Source organism: Heptranchias perlo, chromosome 7 (assembly GCF_035084215.1).
Source record: "Heptranchias perlo isolate sHepPer1 chromosome 7, sHepPer1.hap1, whole genome shotgun sequence".
NCBI classification, from domain to species: domain Eukaryota; kingdom Metazoa; phylum Chordata; class Chondrichthyes; order Hexanchiformes; family Hexanchidae; genus Heptranchias; species Heptranchias perlo.
In genome coordinates, this window is record NC_090331.1 from 24,960,717 (window position 1) to 24,988,517 (window position 27,801).

Here is a 27,801-nt window from a genome sequence, read left to right on the forward strand (position 1 = left end):
CAGTATGTTTGTCATCAGGACACGGATAGCAAGGTTTGTAAAGCGATAAAAATAGGAGTAAGATTTCAAGAGTCGATTGGATTCTGTGTGGACGTGTGAGTGAACATTTCTGAAGAAAGCCCATGAATGCTGTCATTAACACATTAAACAAGAATGCAGCAAAGGCAGGGTTTATAAATAGTGATCTAATAAAAGACAACGAAGACATGTCGCCTTGTTCCATCAAATTTTAAAGAAGTCTTGACACAGCTGTGTGTATGGTAACGGCATAAAATCAACGTTTTGAACAAATTTTACAATGAACCAGCAGTGATTTATTCAGTTTCAACAAATGATTGAACCACATTTAACATTCAAACCATGAAGTCTATACAATTTAAACAGTCCACATTACTTTTTCAAGAAACATAGTTCATGATCTGGATTGTAGTTATGCTTCAGATTGCTTCTTTTAAAAAATTCAATAAAGCAATATAAAAGCTAATACTAAATAAATTTGTTTTCTTCTGCTGTAAAAGCACAACAGTGTCAGTATTTGCTGTTATCATCAGAAGCGTTGCTACCAAAATTAATGGGATTCTTACTGAAATTACAATTTCAATCTTAGATCCTAACACATGGTCACGTCACAAAAGTTAAATGCATTTTACAGTGGGACTAATGATGTGTATGCAACTGGAACAGAAATTTTAGTGTAGAATTGATCTGCACTGTACGGGATGAGGAAGATTGTCATTCAGAGAATTTGAAGAATGAGGGACACCAGTTTACTTAAGATATATAATTAACTATTTTTATGTACATTATTACAAACATGCATTGATCAAATGATGGTGTGCTGAGAATTATGTTTCAACTTGTGATCTAAATATGATATGAATGTGGTTTAGTAACTCCTCAGCAAGTTACATTGCAGTTACTTTATACATCATATTCAATTGAGGGAATATTGTACAAGCTGTAAACAATTTCTAAAACATACGCCGGACGCATTCGACTGTAATCAATAAAGTGCAATTAATATGCACAACACTGACTAAATACTGTTAAACCACATAAGACAAGTTATAAACAGGGTCACTTCAGTTTAATCGAATGTATAATTTCCTTTGAGAGTGACTTCCTTGATGAGAAAAGTGCTGTGTTACAGTTCCAAATGCTTTGACACTAATTTATTGATATTATAATTTGCCTGACACACAAACATTTTAACATTAATGCACCATACAGCAAAAGTAATTCAGAAAGCATTATTAAAGTATTGTTTCTTTTTTTTAAAAAATAGGAGCAAGCGAGGGTTGCATTTCAGAAGAAAAAAATCTTAAATTCTCCAAGTGAACGAAAAGACCACACACTGTTAAGTCATGAGATTCGAATAGTAATCAGGATAATTTAAGGTTTATTAAAAAATCCACATGCAGTTTTAGCTGTCAGGGAGCTTTCCTCTTTTAAAAGTGCACTCACGCCGTGTATCTAAACTGACTTGAACTGCAAGTAACAAAAATTAGAATTTATATACATGTACATACATATCCTAAATGACCGTGGCACAAAAGTACCAGTCTAGCATTGATGAAAATGTGATTGTTCAATAGACTCCTAACAATATTAATTTAATATCAGCGTTAATTCATATTGATCCAATGGTGCACTAACAACTGTTTTTAAAATGGTAATTCTTTTAAAGCGTAATGGTACAGATTTGAAAATACTTTATTTAATCATTAATAATACACTCTTCCTAACTATCATTTGTACCTGAGGCACAAAAGATTAGTTATATATAGTATTCAAGTTATTTTTCTGAAGTAAAAACTGGAAATGCACAGCAGGTCAGTCAGCATCTGAAAAAGAAAAACACTTCAGGAGGGATTCTTTGCTAGTACATTACACATTCTGAGGAACAGTCTCACCTGAAACATCAACATTTTTTCTTTCAGGTGCTGTTTGACTTGCTGTATATTTCCAGCATTTTCTGTTTTTATTTTGGAATTTTACTTTTGTGGACTTTTCATTTCTTCAGAACATTTCATGTGTTCTGCTACATAAATACTTTGTAGTGCCAATTACATGATGACAAATACCTTCAGCTCCCACATCTGTATCACCTTTAATGTGTCCTACTGGGCCCACTATGCTACAGGAAGGAAGGACTATAATAATGAATAGCAAATAGCTGGTAGTGAGATTAAGGTCGTAGTCGATTTTGGGGTTCTGTTGTTTTTGATAACCAGCTTGCATGCCGCTGTCATAGTTGACATTATCAGAACTGTTCAATTGAATGGTACCTTGAATCCCATGCATCTGTTATCCTACAGTTAAATACAGAATTGTTCTAATGAAGAATTTGAAACCTAAAATTCTTGCCAAAGCAAGAGTTGATTATAATGGATATCATGTATCAATTCTGCATCATTCCACTTTAAAAGAGCTATTTTTAAAGACAGTTCACCTAGTTATTATACAATGAAGTATTCCAAGATTTGGCTCCTCCCCAAATCCTATCTACACACTGACAATGCTTAAAACTGCTTTAGGTGTTAACTAGGACCAATGTAGTAGTTTGACTTGTGTTCTTGGGGGTTCAGTGAGTGCCAACAGCATTTATTTAGCATGTGCACTTATCTATGTTGTACAACTGCTTCTGAAAACCAGTGAACCCCAAAAGAGTCAGATAAACAGCATGCTCGTTTCTAAAGGTACTTGTGCATAAAAAACTTGGGTAAAGCAAATAAATTGATCATCTTCTGGTGTCAGGACTTCAGCATCTTTGCTGGCTTTAAATTTACAAGGACTGGGAACCCAAAACGTCAATGTTAATATAGTAACATATCAGCCAGTGACGCACACAAATGACTTAGAATGATCCCAGAAATTTCATGATGGGATGTTAATATGTCAAATGCTAAAAAAGGACAGCACCATCCCTTGGAGATTTTGGGACAAACTTTTTACAGGACTCGAACATTTGAAACTGTGAGGGTAAAAGGTCAGAAATCTAGTTCATAATCTTCAAACCTATTCATAAACAGGGATCTCAAACATATGTCAAATAAACACTAAAACAATACGAATAGGGTTGGTTTGCCTATAAAATAAAATGGAGTAAAGGCAGGCATTTTATATCCAGCAGTACGTTTCTTTGGGCTCTATTTCCAGCACTCACTTTCACATTCTCTCAATAGACTTAGGGTGTGGTCAGTTTCTGGCAATGACTTAAAGAGTTTACCTTGCTAATATTACCACAACAGTAAAGAAGCAGATCTAATGTTAACTATCTGCATCAATTTAGCATAATATGAGACCCACATATCACTGACAATTGACCTTTTCACAGGTTTAGCGCACACGATGGTACCACTATTATTCCGTGGAGAACCAAGTTTACAGCGTTAGTTGGGGGAGCCAATATGTCAGTTCTTTGGTCCCAATCGGAAAATGTTGGTTGCCTTTAGAAATACATGGAGGTAAAGGGGATATATCTTGTGTGAAAGCCTGAAAGAACTTCATATTTATGTAGTGCATGCACACAGCAACAGCACCAACTCACACCAATTTTTAAAAAAAAGTAAAATGTAACAAGAAAATTAGTAAAGTGCACAGCTGAAGAAGAAAACCGATTTGGATGCATCTACACTTTGTGCAGCTCATGCGGTGCCCGAGGGAACCGATTCACTGTGTTCAACAGATGGAATCAGAACAGTTTTATTTTCTGTTGTACAATGTTTCCCCCCACTCCTCCTATTCTCTTTCTGTGTTTTGTCGTCGCGACATTTTTGTTTTAAATGCAGCCGTCAACATATACCAGTTTCTTTCCACACACTGATTGTCAAGACGTTTAACAGCAATCCTGGAGCCGCGGAGGAAGGAAGGCATTTAATTCGATCCATTCAAACTCTGACAGATTGAAGCAGATCGCAAAGAAAGCGAGCGCGTGCCGGAGCGAGGAGACTGCGCTTTCTGTCGCAAACCAGTATGATTTAGAAAAGGGCATGGGATTTTTTATTTTGTTTTTGTTTTTTTTTTATTTGCATGTTTATTTGGGAGGAAGGTTCCGCTTTAAACTTATTGCCGTGCGGTGGGAAAGGGGGAGGAGAGAGGTTGGCTCGAGCGCGGCGCGGCGCGGCGCGCGGAAGGTAACCTCGGGCTCGAGCGCGGCGACGGCTGTCATGGTGACGGAGCTGCCGGAAGGAGGTAGTGTGGGAGACCGCGAGTGAGTGAGTGAGTGAGTGACAGGTGGGCCGGCAGCTCGGGCTTCGGGGGTAGGGCGCTGATTAACTCTAGTCGCGCGTAGGGGTGCGATGAGCAACGCACGGGGGGCTCGGAGGGAAACCTTGTCATTCAGTCTTTATGAATTTGACTTGGGGGTTTTTTTTTTGGTGTGGTGGGGGCTGTTGGTGGCGAGGTAGGCCGAGAGAAGCGCCTCGGTATCGCCTGGAAGATGTAGCTGAGATGGGGTGCGCGTAGGGGAGGTGTCTCGGGATAGAAGCATTCGCTCTGTTTCAGCATTTGCAAAGCTACTGTCGTGAGATTTTTTTTTAAAAACGTGTTTTCAGTGCATAGTTTTTGTCGTTGTTTTGACTGAGTTAGGCTTATTTGGAGAGATGTGCTTTCAAAAATGTAAACATATTTGAAATTGAACGCACCCCCATAATAATTGTGAAATGCCACTATTGATGACACAAAGTAAGCCTCGATCGAACAGGAATTAACACTGTCCAGATTGCAGTTAAGTTTCAGTAAAATATATTCAAACTTAAATCAGCACAAACAACAATGTAAATGGTTTACACAAAATACAGCAGAATTGCTGACAGTGAATTTTGAAAAATACAAGTTTTGCATGAAACTTTACTGAGGAGGTGAGTATTCGTAATTAAGTCATTCTTCCAAAAAATCTGGAAGAGTCATCCAGTTCCTGAGGATATGGCATCTTGTTTAGGTTAACTCATCCTCAACCATACTGTAGATGAGAGTTAAGATCAAGACATTTAAGATAGTTTATGTTATATAATTTGTACATTAGGTATTTTAATGGTTGAGTATCCAGATGAAACCTAAAATATTTTTACTATGGTTATTGTTTATATGATTGGTGTGATGCTGTCCCAACATAGTATAAGATATGCGATTTGAGAACCTTTTCATTCATTCATCTGACGAAGGAGATAATCTCCGAAAGCTTGTGATTTTAAAATAAATTTGTTGGACTATAACCTGGTGTTGTAAGATTCCTTACAGTTATTGTTTATAGTAATTTCTTATAACATTTCTGTAATCCTTTGAGTGAGGAATGTCTTTGATGTATTCAAAACAAACTCAAAATCATTACATAAATGGACTACTGCAGAACATTAAAGACAAGGAGTAATTGAGGCAAATGGCAAATAGCATAGATGCATTTAAGGGGAAAGTAGATAATCACATGAGGGAAAAAGGAATAGAAGGATATGCTGATAGAGTTAGATGAAGTGGGGAGGGAGGAGGCTGTTGTGGAGCATAAACGCTGGCATAGACCAGTTGGGCCGAATGGCCAGTTTCTGTGCTGTAGTCTTGGTGTAACATTCTATTCTCTTTTTTTCTACATTATATAAATAATTTACCTTTCTTAAATAGTGCAGAAGTGCTACAGTTGCCAAAGGGTATAGTGACATTTTGTGGTTACTGAGGGTAGTTTAAGCAGAGGTAATAAGTATATATTGGTGATATAAAAACAAAAAGTGCTAGAAATCCCCAGCTGGTCGGTCAGCATCTGTGGGGAAAACAGATGAGGTAATGTTTAAGTTATAGCTTCTTTGTCAGAACTGAGTGTTTCCAACACTTTTTTTCAGATTTCCAGCATCTGTAGTGTTTTACTTTTTCTATATATTGGTGTTAGTTTGTATCTTTTCTCTAATAGTAATCAGCAGTATAGGTAGCTTTTTTATATACCGATCCACTTTGCTTGTCTTGACCAATTCCATATAAGTGGATTCCACTGTATTTAATATAGATCAATGTTATTGGCTGTACTTGATTGGCTGAGGTTGTGAAAGGTGCTATATAAATGCATTTTTCTTTCTTTTATTGCAAATCCGATGGTGCTCTTGAGTTTTTTGAATTAGTATACCAGATTTTTTTCCCCCTAAAGTAACACTTTAAATTGCTATAAGCAAATGCTGAAGAATATGCTAAGTCTTATGACTGACTAATCATCTGGCTATTTTAAACTCAGTATAACACCAGGCTTAGTCTTACAGCAGGACCTTTGATCTGTAAAATTTCCAGCATAGGCTGTGTGTGTGTCTATATAATGTAGACATTTATCATTCCATATGATTAAATTACAAAATTATAATTACAACAGATGGCTAGTGCCTGTCTGAAATGCACAACACTGAGGTGAGAGTTGGTGCAGCCATTAGAGCTAATACTAAGAGATCAAATGGGAGTTTTATATGGAGTTATTATAAATAAAGCCTCCTGTAATGGCATAATACATTGCTGCAAAAGGGAAGAAAAGGTTCTTAAGAGGTGACAGAACAAATATGGGTACCTATTTGAATTAAGAAATTGCTTGTGTTATGTATGCTACATAACTCTAGCCAAGTATTTATTTGTTTTAAAGCTCATTATTACAAAAATGCAGTTTAGATATAATGTCTGGTATGGTACTGAGCCATCGTGACCAGGAAGGTTCCAGCTTCAACCCAAGGTCTGTACGGATTTAGCAGTTCTGAGTTAGGACAGTGAACCAATACTACAATTGGCCTTATAAAATCTTACCCCAGCTCTAATCGGCAAGTTCAGGAAAAAGAGGGAGAATTTTAGGGAGCAGAGGGCCACAAAATTACTCTGTAACAACTTGCATCTATGTAACACCTTTAATGTAGAAAATGTCCCAAGGCAATTTACATTGGGAAGGGAAAGCAGAAAAATAGATAAAGGGTAAAGTACAATGGAGTGAGAGTTAGGAGAGGCGATTGACAGCTTGGCGGAAAGGATGGATTTTGAGGAAATTTTAAAAGTGGAGAGGGAATTGGAGAGGTTTAGGTAAGAAATTCTATAGGGTAGAATGTAGGGATTTAGGGAAGAAATTCCAGAGAGTAGGGCAGAAGCTTTGCTCATATTGATGGTTCAAACAGGGAGGGGGAGGAGAGTTTGCACAAATGGCCAGAGGCTGAGGACTGAAGGATGCAGGATATAAGAAGACAGACTTGCATATATATATTGCATTTCACGACCGTAGGACGTCCCAAAGCGCTTTACAGCCATTGGAGTACTTTTGAAGTGCAGTCACTGTTGTAATGTAGAAAATATAGCAGCCAATTCGCGCACAGCAAGGTGCCACAAACAGCAATGTGATAATGTGTGTTATGACCGCTTGTGTATTCAGTAGTCTGGGATGTGATGTTTCTCTGTCTGAACATCATCCATTCCTTTGATTGCTTTGATTATATCTATGCCGAGGTGTGATAACGGGCAGTTGGAAAGATTATCTGTAATCACCAGGCATTGTTCTCTGACTATATATGCTGTGCATTTACGGAATCCTACACTCACCTGATGAAGGAGGAAAGCTCCGAAAGCTTGTGATTCCAAATAAAGCTGTTGGACTATAACCTGGTGTTGTAAGACTCCTTACATTTGTCCACCCCAGTCCATCACCGGCATCTCCACATTATTTTTAGTGATGTCCGTTGAGGGTTAAATATTGGCCAGGACACTGGGAAGCACTCTCCTGCTCTTCTTCGAAAAGTGCCATGGTATCTTTTACATCCACCTTTGAGTGCAGATGAGGCCTCTGTTTAATGTCTCATCTGAAAGACGGCACCTCCAACAGTGCAGCACTCCCTCAGTACTGCACTGGAGTGTCAGCCTGGATTGTGAGCTGAAGTCTCTGGAGTGGGATTTGAACCCACAACCTTCTAACTCGGAGGTGAGAGTGCTACCACTGAGCCATGGACATCAAAACCTGAAAGAGGTTTTAGAGATGGGGAGGGTCAAGTCCAAGGAGGGATTTGAAGACAGGGTTTTAAATTCAATGGGGATAATTTCAACCTAACCTGCCGGGTGGGAAACTGACTGGATCAGATTGGCTGCCAGGTTTTACACCCCGCTTAGTCAATGGAAAGTACAATTGACTGGCATTTAAAACGGGCTGCTGATCTGATCCCGTCAGTTTACTGCTGCGTGGGTTAGGTTAAAATTACCACCATTGTGTTGGGGATAAGGAGTCAATGTAAGTCAGTAAGGATGGGAGTAATGAGCAAGTGGGACAAGATATGGGCAGCTGAGTTTTGAGAAAGTTGGGGTTTATGGAGGACGGGAGGCCAACAAGGAGGATACTGGAGAAATCTGGTGTAGAGATGACGCAAAGCCTGAATGAGGGCTTCAGGACATTGAGGGTGAGGTAGGGGAAGAGGCAGCCAATACTATGGAGGTGGAAGTAAGCAGTCTTGATGGATAGGATGTAAAATTTAAAATTTTCTCCTGGTTTGAACAGTACGTCAAGGTTTCGCAAGACCTGAGTCAGCCTGCGTAGGTGGCCGGGGAAGGGGATGGAGTCACTGACTAGGGAGTAGAGGTTATGGCAATCATGATTGCAGAAAAACATGATCTTTGCTGAAGTTTATGATGCAGCAAAGATCGTATTTTTCTCCAAAGGACGATTCTCAAATTCATTGAGGAAAGTAAAATATTTTTAGAATAAGTCTTTATTATAGCACCAGTGTATGAATATTCAAGCTGTAGTATTTATATCTTTTACTAACATTTAAATGTTATTGGATTGCTCTCTGTTCTCATTATAATACGTGCAGGAACTAAGCTTTTACATGCTGTAATGAGCTACGTGTTATATTAAATGTCCCATAGTATATTATAAAAATGTAACCTTTAAAAGATAGGATCAAAGGTCCAGTAGCGCTATAAAGGAGAGACTGCCATAGCTAAGAGCCTTATAATCATGAGGGTGGGGTGTATTTCACATCCAATTAATAATAAAAACAGCATTGAATGCCTGAAAGTAAGAAGATAATTTCAAACAGAATGCAGATTGTGTGCCATCCAAGAAACATTTTTTTTCTTGAACCCAAATAAACTTGTGCCATTAAAAAGTTGTACATCTGTTAGAGTTTATTTCCTTTTTTTTTGAAGATCCAATATATTAAAATTACAAAATTCTCATTGGGCTCCACTGCGATGCTCTCCACCTCGATGGTCGAATAACCTGCCAACTCTTGCTGGCTAGCTCACATATGAAGCATAGCCACTTGAATGAGATACTGTTGGGGGGAGTTGGTGGGTACTCGCACCTGTGGAACTATACCCCTGTATGAGTCACTGCCTTGAGGGGAGACGACTAGTAGAGGGAAAAATTATTTGGATACATTTTTATTTGTAGAGCTGTAGAATGACACTGCTTTAGTAACTGTTTGTGAAGGAATCAAATTGCTCGTTAATGTAATTATTAGAAGACTGGGTTGATTTTTCTTCAACTATCTTAATGTTAATATGAATAGTTACAGAATGAGTATAATGGTTCACTTTTCAGACAGTAATTGGACTACAAAAGCCTTGTTTACAAGAAGCAAATCAAAATTGCATCACATGATTCCACTTCATTTTGGGTTAGATATCTGCCCGTTATAGGGCATTGTCATCAATTTCTGGCTTGCAAATAGAAAATCTGTGTACGCAAGCATTTCATAGCATGTCTGAAAGGGGATTGTGCAGTTGTTTTTGCAGCAGATATGTTTTAGATAAGTTTTAAACACCTGGGCTTCAAAAAAAGATTCTATTAACATTAAAGTGTTTACAAATCCACAGAAGCAAAACAGTATTTCAGCTTTAAAAAAAAAATTCAGTTTATAGCACTGTCAAGCCATTCCTTGTTGTCAGTGTCATGCTGTCATTCAACCCTATGTGCACTCAATGTGATACCATTACAAAACCAATTAGAAATTGTTTGTATGCCAGCCTTTTCCAGTTATTCATGTGGAAATGAAGTAGGCAATTTTACAGAGCCCGTGAGAAAGGCCTTTAAAGTTAGAATACAATATCCCCATGAAGCTCTCGATCGTCTAGTAGGTAAATTTGTTGTCCGCTTTTCTAGGTTGATAGCGCCCTTGACGCTGAGTAAGAAGGTTGTGGATTCAAGACTCACTCCAGGACTTGAGTATATATTCTAGGCTTTAATCTCGTGCATTACTGAGGGGGTGCTGCATGTTGGAAGTGCCGATTTCAGATCAGTCATTAAACTAAGGCCTATTCCGGTGAATATTAAAGATCAAAGAGCCCTAGTCCAAGAGCAGGAAATTCTCATGTCCTGGCCTATACTGCTCACTTAAGCAGTCCCAAAAACTAACCAGCCATTCATCTCATTGTTGCTCATGGAATCCTGAGCTTAATGATTGTGTATGCCTACATAACAACAATCACTGCACTTCAGATTAGCTTATTATATGTGCTTTGAGAGGTTTCTGAGAGGTTAATTAAGGGGGTATATACATGGCTACTGCCCCATGCATATTATGAAGATTTGTTTTGATTCCTGCTCAGCACTGAGTTAGCTGATCTGATTTTAGAGAGGCAGAAGGGGCACAACAGTTAATCAGGTTTCCTGGGAGAGGAATGGAAAAGGAGAGAGGTGGGGTGGGGTAGCCCTGATAAAGGATGAGATAAAGACAGTAGTGAGAAAGGATCTTGGCTCAGAAAATCAGGATGTAGAATCAGTATGGGTGGAGATAAGAAATAACAAAGGGCAGAAAACACTGGTGGGAGTAGTGTATAGGCTCCCTAACAGTAGTTATAGTGTTGGACAGAGTATAAATCAGTAAATTAGAGGAGCATGTAACAAGGGTAATGCAATAATCGTGGGGGACTTTAATCTTCATATAGACTAGGCAAATCAAATTGGCAAAAGTAATTTGGAGAACAAGTTCATGGAATGCATTTGAGACAGTTTTCTAGAACAATATGTTGAGGAACCAACTAGGGAACAGGCTATTTTAGATCTAGTATTGTGTAATGAGATAGGGTTAATTAGTAATCTTATCGTTAAGATCCTCTGGGGCAGAGGGATCATAATATGATAGAATTTCATATTGAGTTTGAGAGTGATGTAGCTAAGTCCGAAACTAGGGGATCTTAAATTTAAACAAAGCCAATTACGTAGGTATGAGGGGCGAGTTGGCTAAGGTAGATTTGGGAAATTAGATTCCAAGATATAATGGTAGATAAACAATGGTGTACATTTAAAGAAATAATTCATAATTCTCAACGAATATACATTCCCTTGAGTAATAAAACCACCATGGGAAAAGTGATCCAACCGTGGCTAACTGGAGAAGTAAAGGATAGTATTAGATTAAAAGAAGTTTACAATGTTGCCAAAAAGAGTAGTGAGCCTGAGGATTGGGATGGTTTTAAAAGTCAGCAAAGGACGACCAAGAAATTGATAGAGGAAGAAAATACAATGAGAGTAAATTAGGAAGAAATATAAAAACAGATTGTAAGAGCTTCTACAAGTATGTAAAAAGGAAGAGATTAGCGAAAGTAAACGTGGGACCCTTAGAGGCAGAGAAAGAAGAAATTATAATGGGGAATAAGGAAATGGCAGAGACGTTAAACAAATATTTTGTATCTATCTTCACAGTAGAAGACACAAATCACATACCGGAGATAGTGGGGAACCAAAAGTCTAATGAGAGCGAGGAACTTAAAAGTAATTAAGATTAGTAAAGAAAAAGTACTGGAGAAATTAATGGGACTAAAAGCTGACAAATCCCCTGGACCTGATGGCCTACATCCTATGGTTTTAAAAGAGGTGGCTGCAGATTTGGTGGATGCATTGGTTTTGACCTTCCAGAATTCCCTAGATTCTAGAATGGTCCCCATGGATTGGAAGGTAGCAAATGTAATCCTGCTATTCAAGAAAGGAGGGAGAGAGAAAACAGGGAACTATAGGCCAGTTAGCCTAACATCAGTAGTAGGGAAAATGCTAGAATCTATTAAAGGATGTGGTAACAGGGCACTTAAAAAATCATAATATGATTAGGCAGAGTCAGTACGGTTTTATGAAAGGGAAATTGTATTTGACGAATCTATTAGAGTTTTTTGAGGGTGTAACTAGCAGCGCAGATAAGGGGGAACTAGTGGATATAGTATATTTGGATTTTCACAAGCCATTCGATAAGGTGCCACACAAGAGATTGTTATACAAGATTAGGGCTCGTGGGATTGGGGGTAATATATTAGCCTGGATGGAGGATTGGTTAACGGACAGAAAACAGAGAGTAGGAATAAATGGGTCATTTTCAGGTTGGCAGGTTGTAACTAGTGGGGTGCCGCAAGGATCAGTGCTTGGGCCTCAGCTATTTACAATATATATCAATGACTTAGATGAGGGGACCAAGTGTAATGTATCCAAGTTTGCTGACGATACAAAGCGAGGTGTGAAAGTAAGTTGTGAGGAGGGCGCAAAGTGGTTACAAAGGGATGTAGACAGATTAAGTGATTGGACAAGAAGGTGGTAGTTGGAGCATAATGTGGGGAAATGTGAAATTATCCACTTTGGTAGGAAGAATAGAAAAACAGAATATTTTTTAAAAGGCAGGAGACTAGTAAATGTTGGTATTCAGAGGGATTTGGGTGTCCTTGCACACTAATCACAGAAAGTTAACATGCAGGTACAGCAAACAATAAGGAAAGCAAATGGTATGTTCGCCTTTATTGAAAGGGGGTTGAAGTATAAGAGTAAAGAAGTCTTGCTGCAACTATATAGGGCTTTGGTGAGACCATACCTGAAGTATGGTGTACAGCTTTGGACTCCTTACCTAAGGAAGGATATACTTGCTTTAGAGGTGATGCAACGAAGGTTCACTAGATTGATTTCTGGGATGAGTGCGCTGTCCTATGAGGAGAGATTGAGTAGAATGGCCCTCTACTCTCGAGTTTAGAAGAATGAGAGGTGATCTCATTGAAACATATAAAATTCTTAGAGGGCTTGATAGGGTAGATGCTAAGATGCTGTTTCCCCGGCTGTAGAGTCTAGAACTAGGGGTCATAGTCTCAGGATAAGGGGTCGGCCATTTAGGACTAAGATGAGGAAAAACTTTTTCACTCAAGGTTGTGAATCTTTAGAATTCTCTATCCCAGAGGCCTGTAGATGCTCAGTCGTTGAGTATATTCAAGGCTGAAATAGATTGATTTTTGGACACTAAGGGATTCAAGGGATATGGGGATCGGGTGGGAAAGTGGAGTTGAGGTTGAAGATCAGCCATGATCTTATTGATTGGCGGAGCAGGCTTGAGGGGCTGTGTGACTTACTCCTGCTCCTATTTCTTATGTTCTTATGAGAGAGAGGGGAAAATTCAGTTCTCTTTTCCCCCTTTTGGTCACTATTGCAGTGAACCCTTTTGGAAAATGTACATATATGGACATTGAATAAAGGTAGGATTGGGCTCGGGTGTTATGCATGCACGATGCTATAACCTGCTGATGCATAGAATTTGGAATTACACATGAAGAATGTTGACTTGATGAGCAACATCAAGGTGAGTGGAACCAGGGATGTTGTACCCCAGCAGAAGTAGCATCTTCAGGAGAGGAGGGGAGAAAATTGGGGGGTGGGGGAAGGAGATGAAAAAGAAATTCAAGTGGGAAAGAATCCCTTTGAGGAGGTGAATCTGGCTAATGGTGATACTTATAATATTTATTTTGGCATTAAGTTCAGTAAACTATATAGTTCTTGTCTGAAGCATTTTACTTTTAAACTAAACAAAATATTTACACTAGGCTGATGTGGTAAGGATAACTGAAACTTGGTTACATAAGGAACAGGACTTGCAGTTAAATATTGCAGGATATAATGTATTTTGCAAGGTTAGGGAAGGAAGAAGGTGGGGGTGGGGTGGGTTAGCTGTACTAATTAGGGACACCATAATGGCAATAGAAAAAAAGACATGAGTAACATTAAGATAGAAACAAAATCCATATGGATTGAGACAAAGGATTAGAAAAGCTTGAGCACGTTAATAGGTATACAGACCACCGAATAGTGGAAGGGAAATGGAGCATGCAGTATGTAGACAAATATTTGAAATGAGTAAAAATAAAACATTGAATAATAATCATGGGAGATTTCAGCTACTCCCAAATAAACTGGCAGGAAGAGGTGGAGAAAGGGGAATGTACGTGACTCCTTTCTTGCCCAGTATGTGAGAAGCCCAACAAGAGAGGAATCATTGGATCTAGCAATGGGAAATGAACCAGAACAGATAAGAGAAGTAAGCATAGGGGAACATTTAGACAATAGTGATCATAACATAATAAGGTTTAAAATAATGAATGAGAAGGATATAAGTAAGACAAAGACCAAAGTAAAAGATTCGAAAAAAGCTAATTATGAGGGGATGAGAATGGAACTAGGGCAGGTAAACTGGAAAAAAGAATTGACAGACAAAGAGGTAGAACAGCAGTGAGAAATATTTCAAGTGGTGATCAATAGAGTTCAGGAGAAATACATTCCTCTTTTTAAAAAAAAAGAATAAACTAGCCAATAATGAAACACCATGGATGAATAAAGAGAAAAGGATAAAATTGACACTGAAAAAAAAGGCATACAGTAAGTACAAAGACAATAAAAGGAGAGAATGAGAAAAGGGAATATAAAGGGCTTAGGAAAGAAGTGAAAAAAAACAATTAGGAAAGCAAAGAGGAACTACGAGATTAAATTATCAGGGAATATAAAAAGTAGTAAAGTATTCTACAGACACCTAAATAACAAAAGAAAAATCAGAATAGGGTTAGCACACGATAAACTCACAGGTAAGAACAGTGAAATGGCAGAAATATTGAATAGTTACTTTGCCTCCGTATTTACCAGAGAGACTAACAAGGTGGGTAGAACATTAGAAGAGATCGAAAAAGATATTAAAACATTTAAGCTGGAAAGGGGGGAGATAATTGATAAACTAATCACTTAGGGAGGGTAAGACCCCTGGTCCAGATGGATTGCATCCGCGAATATTAAAAGAAGTTAGGGAGGAGATAGCAGAGGCACCATTACGTATATATGTGTGTGTATAATATAATATATATTCACTAGAGGACAGCTAATGTTATTCCTATATTTAAAAAGGGAGATAGAATAAGTCCAGGGACTATAGACCAGCGAGCTTAATGTCGGTGGTAAGAAAGATAATGGAATCTTTACTCAAAGATGTAATAGAAAGACATTTAGAGAATGAAAATATAATAAAGAATAGTCAGCATGGATTTTAGAAGGGAAAGTCATGCTTGATCAACCTTATTGAAGAAGTAACAGAAAGAGTATACAGGGTAAGGTAGTAGATGTAATGTATTTGGATTTTCAAAAAGCCTTTGATAAGGTACTCATGGCTAAGGTCAGAGCATGTGGAGTCAGGGGATAGGTAGCAAAATGGGTAGCATGTTGGCTAGAAAACAGAGTAGGGGTTAAGGCTAACTACTCAGACTGGCAAAAGATGGGAAGTGGTGTTCCACAGGGATTGGTAATGGGACCACTGTTGTTCACAATTTACATTATCGAGTTGAAATTGGGAAGTACAATTTCAAAATTTGTGGATGACACCAAATTGGGGGGTGTAGTTGTTTTTTATTCGTTCTTAGGATGTGGGCTTCGCTGGCAAGGCCAGCATTTATTGCTCATCCCTAATTGCCCTTGAGAAGGTGGTGGTCAGCCACCGCCTTAAACCACTGCAGTCCGTGTGGTGAAGGCTCTCAGTGTTAGGTAGGGAGTTCCAGGATTTTGACCCAACAACGATGAAGGAATGGTGATAGATTTCGAATTCGGGATGGTGTGTGACTTGGAGGGGAACGTGCAGGTGGTGTTGTTCCAATGTGCCTGCTGCCCTTGTCCTTCTAGGTGGTAGAGGTCGCGGGTTTGGAAGGTGCTGTTGAAGAAGCCTTGGCCAGTTGCTGCAGTGCATCCTGTAGATGGTACACACTGCAGCCACGGTGTGCCGGTGGTGATGGGAGTGAATGTTTAGGGTGGTGGATGGGGTCCCAATCAAGCAGGCTGCTTTGTCCTGGATGGTGTCGAGCTTCTTGAGCATTGTTGGAGCTGCACTCATCCAGGCAAGTGGAGAGTATTCCATCACACTGCTGACTTGTGCCTTGTAGATGGTGGAAAGGCTTTGGGGAGTCAGGAGGTTAGTCACTCGCCTCAGAATACTCAGCCTCTGACCTGCTCTTGTAGCCACAGAATGGGCATGTAATTGTCAAATGAATGTCAATATAGATAAGTGTGAGTTGGTGCATTTTGGTAGGAAGAATAAGGAGGCCACATACTGCTTGGATAATAAGAGTCTAAACAGGATAGAGGAGCAAAGGGATCTAGGGGTACAGCGACACAAATCACTGAAAGTAGCGATGCAGGTTAATAAGGCCATTAAAAAGGCAAATCAAGCACTAGGTTCATTTCTAGAGGGATAGAATTGAAAAGCAGAGAAGTTATGTTAAACTTGTATTGAACCAATCATCTGATAAAACCAGGTAACCTTTGTTCCCACTTTCCTCTCCCCATGAATTTTCCACTCTCCATTTTTCAAAGTCACCTTCATTTTCATCCTTTTCAGAGAAGCCAGTCAGAACCATAGCATGCGTCATCAGTGATTCACTATACATCAGCCTTGGTGATGTATGGTGAATCACTGGTTAGACCACACTTGGAGTAATGTGCACCTTGGTTAGACCACACTTGGAGTAATGTGCACAGTTCTGATCCCCATATTCTAGAAAGGATACAGAGGCATTGGAGAAGATCCAAAAAAGATTCACAAGGATAATACTAGAATTGAGAAGATATCCTTATTGGAAAGGCTGAACAGGCTGGGACTCTTTTTCTCTAGAAAAGAGAAGGCTGAAGGGTGACCTGATAGAGGTCTTTAAGATAATGATAGGGTAGACATAGAGAAAATGTTTCCACTTGTGGGAGAGTCCAAAACTAGAGGTCATAAATATGAAATAGTCGCTAATAAATCCAACAGGGAATTCAGGAGAAACTTCTTTACCCAAAGTGGAATGCGCTACCACAAGGCGTAGATGAGGCAAATAGCATAGATACATTCAAGGGGAAGCTAGATAAGCACATGAGAGAGAAAGGAATGGAAGGGTATCCTGCTAGGGCTGGATGGAGTAGGAAGGGAGGAGGCTCGTGTGCAGCATAAACAGCGTAGACCACTTGGACCAAATGGCCTGTTTCTGTGCTGTAGTTTTGATGTATCTTGATGTAAAGCTTTGCCCTGAAAATATATTTTTTAAAAGTGTCATGAATTCTCTCTAACTATGTTTTACACTCAAAACTAGTAGTGTTTCTCATTTTCAAGCTAGAAAGTATTGATGACATTGCCCTCTTAACGTTAGAGAAGCTTAGTGAATATAAAGTATTTGTTGGCAATGTGCATAACAAGGATACTGATGAAATCACCTTATGTTACTACAATGACAGACATTGTTGACAGGATATGTGTGGCCTCCATCGGAAGGACTCAGGAGTGACTATGGCCTCATGTTTACACAACCAAATGTGGATTAATCTCAGAGTCAAACAGTCGACTGGAGAGATGAGATTTATGCTGACATCAATCTAGAGTTGGCAACCTATGTGAATTTTGTAGCGGATTTTTAAATCTAGCCTTTATTTCAAGTTGGCTTGACTTTGCTAAGCAAAAAAAAATTAGTAAATGGCATAAAAATATTTTTTGTGTTTTTTTTCCAAGTTTTTGAAGCATCCTGTTTCAGAATCTTTAGGGTTGGCTGTGCCAGTTTTTTTGGTATGTAGAGCAGTTTTCATGAACACCATGTTGATTGGTACAGGAAATTCATGCTACGTCTGCTCAGCGCAAACCTAATACATTTTAACCGTCTGATTTTCTTAGATGTAAGAAAAGCTTTTTTGGTGCCAGTAGTTCTTTGTAATTGTCATTGCATTTTTGATGATGTCACATTCTCCTGTTTACGAGCCTGATAAATTGTCTTACAAGATGAGATTGCCCCTTTAACTCATCCATTACTAAATACTCTCCTCGGCTGGCCCTGGGAAGATGATTTGACAATGAACAATTTAATGTAGAATTCAAAATAATTAAGACTGATCGGACTTTGCACAGTAAGCAACATTCATAGAAACAATGACCTGTGAATTATTAATATGAAAGCAGTTGGTTGCTTCTCCAGACAATAGACTGACATTTTTTGGGAGGTGGGAGGGAAGTTTACTACAACTAAAGGTGCGATCCCTTACAAGGTAATGAAATGAGATTGTAATATAATTATAGAGACTGTAATAAAATCTCACAATGTGGATATATGTATAGAGTAAATAAATGACTAGGAATGAATTAGAAAAATGTGAATATAGTTCCCAGGTGGCATTTGGTGAGCGTAGCAGCATAGCAACTTGTACCTGCATAGGCCACAAATCAATGTGTGCAACTCCTTGCTGCCATAAACAAAGGTGAGTTTGTTTGACAGATGTAACATTACTATGGACAATTGGCTTTGGAAGGTACAAAATTAGACTAATGTTCTGATAATTGTACAGAATCAAAGAGAAAAAGATAGGTGGGGACTGTGTCCTGAAAGGCAGTAATTCAGTTGATCATAACTAAAGTAGTCAGATCCCTGAGATTATGCTACAGTCTGTAACAAAATAATCTGTATTTTATATATATATATAAAATACAGATTATTTGAACAGAAAAGCTCAGCAATGAAGATCACAGAAGATGGTATATATATATATACCATCTTCTGTGATCTTCATTGCTGAGCTTTTCTGTTCAAATGATTTCTGTTCAAATGATTTCTGTTATCATTAGTGCCACTGAGCTTTGCCCTTGTGTTTACTTCATATCCTAGAAAAAAGTAAAATGTGTGGTTTGTCATATGATCGGAAATGACCGTTTTTTTTGAGAAACAATGGATTGTGTTGACCAGGACAGACACAATCCTGCATATTATGTAGAGGATAATGAATACCTCTAAATTACAGGGTAGTAATCTATTCGAGTGGTTGAGATGATATCAACAACTGAGAACAAAGCTTGAGTGATTTATGAACATCATTTGATCCCATCACTTGGAGTAGTGCCCTAAATTTACTTATTGTTTCATCCCAATTTTGTCTGGCCCTTTCCTGAAAGTGCTGACTCTTGCTGGTTACAATTACAGGGATGATATCAGCCTTCCTACATCTTGCCCACACGTCATTCTCCACGGATATGTGTAGAAAGTGGGTGTCCGTAGGTTGTTCTCCAATGGAAGGATCATGGCAGATCCTAATCTGATATTCACCAGCGGTTCACACATGTGCACTGCCAGCAGGGCTGACTAGATAGTGATCAGGAGCTGGAAGTGTGGCTGATTTTTTTTTTTGCCTCCCTAGTCCAGGAGTGTTGAGAATTGTAGCATGTCTACTGCTGTCCCAGCTGAGCGCTCAGTACAGACCAAGGATCAAACTGGGTAGGATGCGATGCAGACATAGATGGTGGCCATCATTAAATTTGGGGATTGTACAAGTACAATTTCCTAAACTAGTACACTGGCTTAAAAAAACTTGGGATGGCTGCATGGCTCAGGCAGCATACTTACTAATGGAGCCATTGTGGAAGCTTAATTATTTCTTCATAGTGTAAAATGTAGTGCACGAGTTGGACTTTTGCAGAGGTTTTTTATGAGTATGAGAAGGACAATGATTGCTTGTGCAGCCTGTAATAAAAGTCTTAAATGTGACATTTAAACTGGTTTCTATGGTTGTGGTAAATTTTTGAGTTGAGACCATTTTCTTGTCAATGGGGTGCACACTATTTGATGTGAAGAGTTTCAAATGCTGTTGGAAGGTGACAAGGAGCATTATGACCTGGGACCTATGGGTGTATTGGATCTCGTGACAGAACCTGCTGTATGGTCATGTCATTTTTTGTTTACAGTACCATGCAGGAATATATAAAATTGTAAATATTATAAAATAAGAGGTGAATTACAGATGGGTAAATAGTATAAGTTGTTTTTCGATCATAGTGTGAGCCCAGGATTAATCAGGAGCTTCATACAAATTTAATTGAACCATGGATTTCTCTCAATTTATGTATTTCCTTTAGAAAAATGGTTGGCATCACATTAGGCTGGGGAGACCACAACTGGAGCCTTTGGTAATGAACAGTAATAGGTGCATGGTGTTACATGTGAAAGAGGAGAATGTGCATTTGGCCTTGAGTGCAAAATGACAAAAGTACCTACATTTGAAGCTATAAATGTGCAGTTTACAAAGATACAATTTTCAGAAAATGGAGGATAAGTACTATGTTTCATGTAGAGTAACTTTGTAGTACAGAACATATGCAGTTATTTGGAAGTTGCTATTTGCAACTTTATTTCTGACCTGCCAGACCTTCCCTGGTTGCTGGGACATGTCTGTACAAGTCAGTGAATGGGAAACCGCATCACTTGCGTTTATGGGATGGCTGAGCGCTCAGCCCACCTGTGGCCATTTTTGAGGCCAGTAATATTCTTTAGCTGGTTGTGCTGCCTCCGAAGATAACGGCACCGCTTCATTTACTGTAGAATATCGCCGTTCCTTCATTGTCGCTGGGTCTAAATCCTGGAACTCCCTTCCTAACAGCACTGTGGGAGAACCTTCACCACACGGACTGCAGCGGTTCAAGAAGGCAGCTCACCACCACCTTCTCAAGGGCAATTAGGGATAGGCAATAAATGCTGGCCTCGCCAGCGACGCCCACATCCCATGAACAAATAATAAAAAAGGAGTGCTACTGCTGAGTTAAAGGCTGCTGTTAATGGCAGCACTGTAATGAAGCCATTGTATGAGAGTCTAAATAATGGGAATGGTTTGTTAATGTTTTCTGAGCCCAAAGCATATACTACAGTCCAAATTCAACAAACTAAACTCCTTAATTTGTCCTCCCTTTCTTTCATTGTGTGAGACTTAGTTTTTTCAGTGTGAAATGTATCACAGCTGAGCTTGATCCATTCCTCACCGCAGTGATTTCAATAGAACCATAGAAAAGATACAGCACAGAAGGGGGCCATTCGGCCCATCGTGTCCGCGCCGGCTCGTAAAACAACCAGGTGCCCATTCTAATCCCACCTTCCAGCACCCGGTCCATAGCCCTGTAGCTTACAGCACTTTAGGTGCAGGTCCAGGTACTTTTTAAAAGAGTTGAGGGTCCCTGCCTCTACCACCAACTCGAGCAGCGAATTCCATACACCCACCACCCTCTGGGTAAAAAAGTTTTTCCTCATGTCCCCTCTAATCCTTCCGCCAATCAGTTTAAATCTATGTCCTCTAGTTCTTGAACTCTCCGCTAGGGGAAAACAGGTACTTCCTGTCTACTCTATCTGGGCCCCTCTTAATTTTGTATACCTCAATCAAGTCACCCCTCAGCCTCCTCTGCTCCAAGGAAAACAACTCCAGCCTATCCAATCTCTCCTCGTAGCTGCATTTTTCAAGCCTTGGCAACATTCTTGTAAATCTTCTCTGCACTCTCTCCAGAGCAATTACGTCCTTCCTGTAATGTGGTGACCAGAACTGCGCACAATACTCCAGCTGTGGCCTTACCAGCGTTTTATACAGTTCCATCGTTACATCCCTGCTTTTGTATTCAATACCTCGGCTAATAACGGAGCATTCCATATGCCTTCTTCACAACCTTATCTACCTGTGCTGCCACCTTCAGGGACTTGTGCACATGCACTACAAGGTCTCTCACTTCCTCTACCCCTCTCAATATATTCCCGTTTACTGCGTATTCCTTTTTATTGTTTACCCTCCCTAAGTGCATTACCTCACACTTCTCCGGGTTGAACTCCATTTGCCTCTTTTCCGCCCACTCCACCAACCCATTGATATCTTCTTGGAGTCTACAGCTATCCTCTTCACTATCAACTACGCGGCCAATTTTTGTGTCGTCTGCAAATTTGCCAATCATGCCCCCTACATTCAAGTCCAAATCATTAATATATACCACAAACAGCAAGGGACCAAACACTGAGCCCTGTGGCACATGATTGGAAACGGATTTCCATTCGCAAAGACATCCATCGACTTTTACCCTTTGTTTCCTGTCACTGAGCCAATTTTGGATCCAATTTGCCACATTTCCCTCTATCCCATGGGCTTTTACCTTTCTGACCATTCTGCCATGTGGGACCTTGTCAAATGCGTTACTGAAATCCATGTAGACAACATCCACTGCACTACCCTATTCAATCCTCCTTGTCACTTCCTCAAAGAATTTAATCAGATTTGTAAGGCATGACCTTTGCTGAACAAATCCATGCTGACTATCCCTGATTAAACCATGCCTTTCCAATTGACAGTTCATCCTATCTCTCAGTATTGATTCTAATAGTTTGCCCACCAGCGAGGTAAGACTGACCAGCCTATAATTGTTCGGCCTTTCCCTCGTACCCTTTTTAAACAATGGTATTACGTTTGCAGTCTTCCAGTCCTCTGGTACCTCCCCTGTACCTATGAGGATTGAAAAGTGATCCTCAAAGCATCCGCTATTTCCTCCCTGGCTTCCTTCAATAGCCTCGGAAACAATCCATCCAGCCCTGGTGACTTATCAACTTTCAAGGATTCCAGTCCCTCTAGCACTTCCCCTCATTATGTTTACCTTATCCAATATTTCACACCTTTCCTTCTTAACTACTACGTCCGGATCATCCCTTTCCTTTGTGAATACGGAGACAAAATATTCATTCTCCACTTCAACTCACCTTGCGCTCCCTTCTGATTTCATTGTCTAACTGTCCTCACTAAATCTCTCCCTCAATATAAACTCTCCTCTTCACCTTCACGGTCGTTCTCTTGATCTTGCCATCTCCTACCGACTTTTTAAAAATTAATTCTCAGGAAGTGGGTGTCACTGGCAAGGCCAGCATTTATTGCCCATTGCTAGTTGCCCAGAGAAGGTGGCAGTGGGCCTTGTTCTTGAACCGCTGCAGTCCATGTGGTGATGGTGCACAATGCTGTTCGGAAGGGAGTTGCAGGACTTTGACCCAGCGACGAAGGAGCAATGATACATGTCCAAGTCAGGATGGTGTGTGACTTGGAGGGGAACTCTGAGGTGATGGTGTTTCCATGCATCTGCTGCCCTTATCCTTCTAGATGGTGGGGGTCGTGGGTTTGGGAGGTGCTGTCAAAGAAGCCTTGATGAGTTGCTGCAGTAAATAGTACACACTGCAGCTATGGTACGCTGGTGGTAGAGGGAGTGCATGTTTAAGCCAATGGATAGGGTGCCATTCAAGCGGACTGCATTGTCCTGGAGTTTTTTTTGAGTATTTTTGCAACTGCACCCATCCAGACAAGTGAAGAGTATTCCATCGCACTCCTGACTTGTGCCTTGTTGGTGGTGGCGATACTTGGGGTGTCAGGAGGTGAGCCACTCACTGCAGAATACCCAGCCTCTGATCTGCTTGAGTAGCTATGATGTTCATGTGGCTGGTTCAGTTGACTTTCTGGTGAATGATGCCTCCCCAGGATGATGGTGGTATCTTAATGCTACTTATGTCCCTTTTTTTCTATTGTCATTATGGTGTCTTTAATTAGTACAGTTACCACACCCTCCTCCTCCTTCCTTCCCTAACCTTGCTAAATACATTATATCCTGCAATATTTAACTGCCAGTCCTGTTCCTTATGTAACCATGCTTCAATTATCCCTACCACATCAGCCTAGTGTAAATATTTTGTTTAGTTTAAAAGTAAAAGGCTTCAGACAAGAACTATATAGTTTACTGAACTTTGTGCCAAAATAAATGTTAAAAGTATCACCATTAGCCAGATTCACCTCAAAGGGATTCCCGCTTGAATTTCTTTTTAATCTTCTTCCGCCCCTGCCCCCCAATTTTCTTCCCTCCTCTCCTGAAGATGCTACTTCTGCTGGGTACAACATCCCTGGTTCCAGTCGCCTTGATGTTGCTCATCAAGTGAACATTTTTCTTGTGTAATTCCAGACTCTATGCATCAGCAGGCTATAGCATTGTGCATGCATAACACCCGAGCCCGATCCTGCCTTTATTCGATGTCCATATGTATACATTTTCCAAAAGGGTTCACTGCAATAGTGACCAAAAGGGGGAAAGAGAACTGATTTTTCTCCTCCCTCTCATAAGAACATAAGAAATAGGAGCAGGAGTAGGTCACACAGCCCCTCAAGCCTGCTCCACCAATCAGTAAGATCATGGCTGATCTTCGACCTCAACTCCACTTTCCCACCTGATCCCCATATCCCTTGAATCCCTTAGTGTCCAAAAATCAATCTATTTCAGCCTTGAATATACTCAATGACTGAGCATCCGAAGCCCTCTGGGATAGAGAATTCCAAAGATTCATCACCCTCTCAGTGAAGAAGTTTTTCCTCTTCGTCCTAAATGGCCAACCCCTTATCCTGAGAATGTGCCCCCTAGTTCTAGACTCTCCAGCCAGGAGAAGCAGCCTCTCAGCATGTACCCCATCAAGCTGTCTAAGAATTTTACACGTTTCAATGAGATCACCTCTCTATCCCTCCGCTGCCTGTTGTCAGACTGGTTCTCTGACTGTCCTGTATTTTCCTCCAGTTAAACATTGGAAAGACCCAGGCCAGCAGGCTCGGCTCCCGCCACAAACTCTACCCGTGCCACTGATTTCATCCCCTTCCAGGCTATTGTCTCGTGTTGAACCAGACTGTACACAACCTAAGTGTGCCTCCAACTCCAAGCTGAGCTTCCAACACCATGGAGCCAATTACCGCCCCATCAGTCTACTCTCAATCATCAGCAAAGTGATGGAAGGTGTCATCGACAGTGCTATCAAGCGGCACTTACTCACCAATAACCTGCTCACCGATGCTCAATTTGGGTTCCGCCAGGACCACTCGGCTCCAGACCTCATTTCAGCCTTGGTCCAAACATGGATAAAAGAGCTGAATTTGAGAGATGAGGTGAGAGTGACTGCCCTTGACCAAATGTGCACCAAGGAGCCCTAGTAAAATTAAACTTGAAGTCAATGGGAATCAGGGGGAAAACTCTCCAGTGGCTGGAGTCATACCTAGCACAAAGGAAGATGTTAGTGGTTGTTGGAGGCCAATCATCTGAGCCCCAAGACATTGCTGCACCACCACCTTCTCAAAGGCAATTAGGGATGGGCAATAAATGCTGGCCTTGCCAGTGATGCCCACATCCCATGAACGAATAAAAAAAGGGTAAATTTTAACCGGGAGTTGGGAAGAGAGCGGGGCGGGGGTCGGATTTCCTGACGAGAAACACAGAAGTAAGGGGTTCCTGGACATCCTTACGATTTTGACGTAAGGATGTCTTCCAATTTTTTCCAGTAGGTTTCCCATCTGGCATCCAGCCAGATTGACAGGCTGGCTGTCGATCGGACAGGAAAGCAGCCAGGTAGCAGATGCCAGCAGGTAAGTCTTAGATCAGGAGGGTGTGTGTCGGTCATCGGAGAGGGGTCGGTCAACAGGGGCTCAGTCATGGGGGGGGGGGGGGGGGGGTCAGGGATCGTGGTGAAGGGGGGGTTGGGGGGGGAGTCGATCGATCGATTGCTTGTGTGGGATTGCAGCAGGTAAGCTAATTGGGCCTGGAGGAAGCACTCCGGCTCCTCCTGGCCCACAAACTGTGCAATAAGGGCACCACTTACCTGTTGATCTGGGCCTTCTCGCCTCCTTTTACATGGCGTGAAGTAGAAGGCCCAGGAATCCCGGCCCCCAGGAATTAAACATAAAAAACCTACTAAAATGGAGGCCCACAGCCTCCTTAAAAGATTTTACTGACTGACCCGCCTTCCCCTTGATCTGCCCCCTTTAGAACCAGAAGTAGGGGTCGGGTTTTACTTTTTTACAATTTTTACAGTCCCACCCTTCCCTAATCCACCCGTTTGGGTTAAAATTTACCCCCATATCTCTCTATCACAAAGATTACCTACTTACAGCTCCATAACATTGCATTCGTTAGCCCAACTCCTGCTGAAACTCTCATCTTTGTCAAAAGAAAGAAAGATTTGCATTTATATAGCGACTTTCACGAGCCCAGGGTGTCCTGAAGCGCTGTACAGCTTTTGAAGTGTAGTCACTGTTGTAATGCAGGAAACGGGGCAACCAATTTGCACAAACCAAGCTCCCACAAACAGCAAAGAAATAAATGACCAAATAATCTGTGGTATTGGTTGATGGATAAATGTTGCCCACAACACCAGGGAGAAGTCCCCTTCTCTTCTTCGAAAAGTGCCGTGGGATCTTTAATGTCTACCTGAGAGGGCAAACGGGGTCTCATTCAAAAGACTGCACTTCCGACAATGCAGCACTCCCTCAGTATTGCACTGAAGTGCCAGCCTAGATTACATGTCCAAGTCTTTGGAGTGGGACTTGAACCCACAACCGTCTGACTCAGAGGCAAGAGTGCTGTTTCTGAGCCAAGGCTGACACTGACACTTTGTCATCTCCAGCCTTGATTGTTCCAATGCTCTCCTGGAAAATTGCACATTCCAAGAGTTTTGTTGGGGTAAACAAATTTGGACTATTATATGTAGATCTCCCATCATGTTGCTCGTAGTGAATTGGGTTAGTTAGAAACTAAATTTTTGTCTTCTCTTTTTGAAAGCAAATGGCAAGGAGGAAGAACTTGCATTTGTATAGCACCTTTTCACATCCTCAGGGCATCTCCAAAGTGCTTACAACCAATGAATTACTTTTGAACTACACTAACTTTTGTTATGAAGGCAAATGTGGAAGTCAATTGTATATTGCAAGGTTCTACAAATAGCAAATGAGGTGAATGACCAGCTAATCTGTGATTTGGTGGTTTTGGTTGAGGGAGGAATTTTGGCTAGGACACTGGGATAACTCCCTGTTCTGCTGAAATGTTAGCTTAAATTATGTGCTCAAAGCCCGGAGTGAGACTGAATGCATAACATTCTGTCTCGGGGGTGAGAAAATGGTAAGGAAACTGGTGGGGTTGCAGATAGGTAACAGGTATGTAGCAGCATTGTGGAGTGGGGTTTAACAATCCAGGGCATAGGGATTCTAAGCTTGGGTAACATTGGGGGTGATTGTATGTTTGTTAGAATATTGGTAGGAGCCCTGGAGCTTGGAAGCACTTGCTGAGATTTTTGAGGAATGGTAGCATTGTGGAGTTTGGGTCAACAGGTGGTATTGGGCGTTGCTATGTTGTGACAGAACCGGGTGGGGAGGGAGGGTCTGGCCTGAAAATACTGGGAGGGAGGTTACTAGGATTGGGTGGGTTGATGATGGTGTCACTGATGGAAGCAGGGGTTATAGGAGAAATGTACATGGGTCCCTGCCTTATGGGAGTACTGGAGAGGGGGGGTCCTGGAGTTTTTGAGCACTGGGGTTGTCTTACAGTCTGCAGAATTGGAAAAGGGAGTTCTTTAGATTTAGGAGTTTCTGGGTTATGGGTGCATTGGATATGGTCCACGGATATGCAATTATGGAGAGGGATTCTGCGGTTGGGAGTAATATTAGTGGCGTACTGAGATCTGGCAGTAATGGGAGGATAGTCCCAGGATCTGAGAGTAATAGAAATACCCTTGTGCTTGGGGTGGGCAGTGGAAATGGCAGCAGGGAGAAGGGGTGAAGGCACTAGTTGGGTCAGAGGGAATGTCTCAACTGGAGATGGCAATGTGGAATGAGGAGAGGCGTCAAGATTACATAGAATTTACAGCACAGAAACAGACCATTCGGCCCAACTGGTCTTTGCCAGTGTTTATGCTCCACATGAGCCTCCTCCTACCCTAATTCATCTAACC

At 40.8% G+C, this 27,801-nt stretch overlaps 1 protein-coding gene across 5 annotated transcripts in view; it reads left to right on the top strand.

Moving 5' to 3' along the window:
* Nucleotides 1–3,381: 3,381 nt before the first annotated feature.
* Nucleotides 3,382–27,801, top strand: part of gtdc1 (glycosyltransferase-like domain containing 1) — a 253,451-nt gene continuing 229,031 nt past the window's right edge. For 3 of the 5 annotated variants that reach the window (XR_010963397.1, XR_010963396.1, XM_067987189.1), the window contains exon 1: nt 3,382–4,194. Coding sequence is in view for 1 of the 5 variants with exons in the window: in XM_067987189.1 (XP_067843290.1) it covers nt 3,993–4,194 (202 nt within the window). In the remaining 4 variants the exon portion in view is untranslated. Of the gene's footprint in view, nt 4,237–27,801 lie in introns of all 5 variants that reach the window. The other 2 variants (XM_067987190.1, XM_067987191.1) reach the window with 2 other exon arrangements.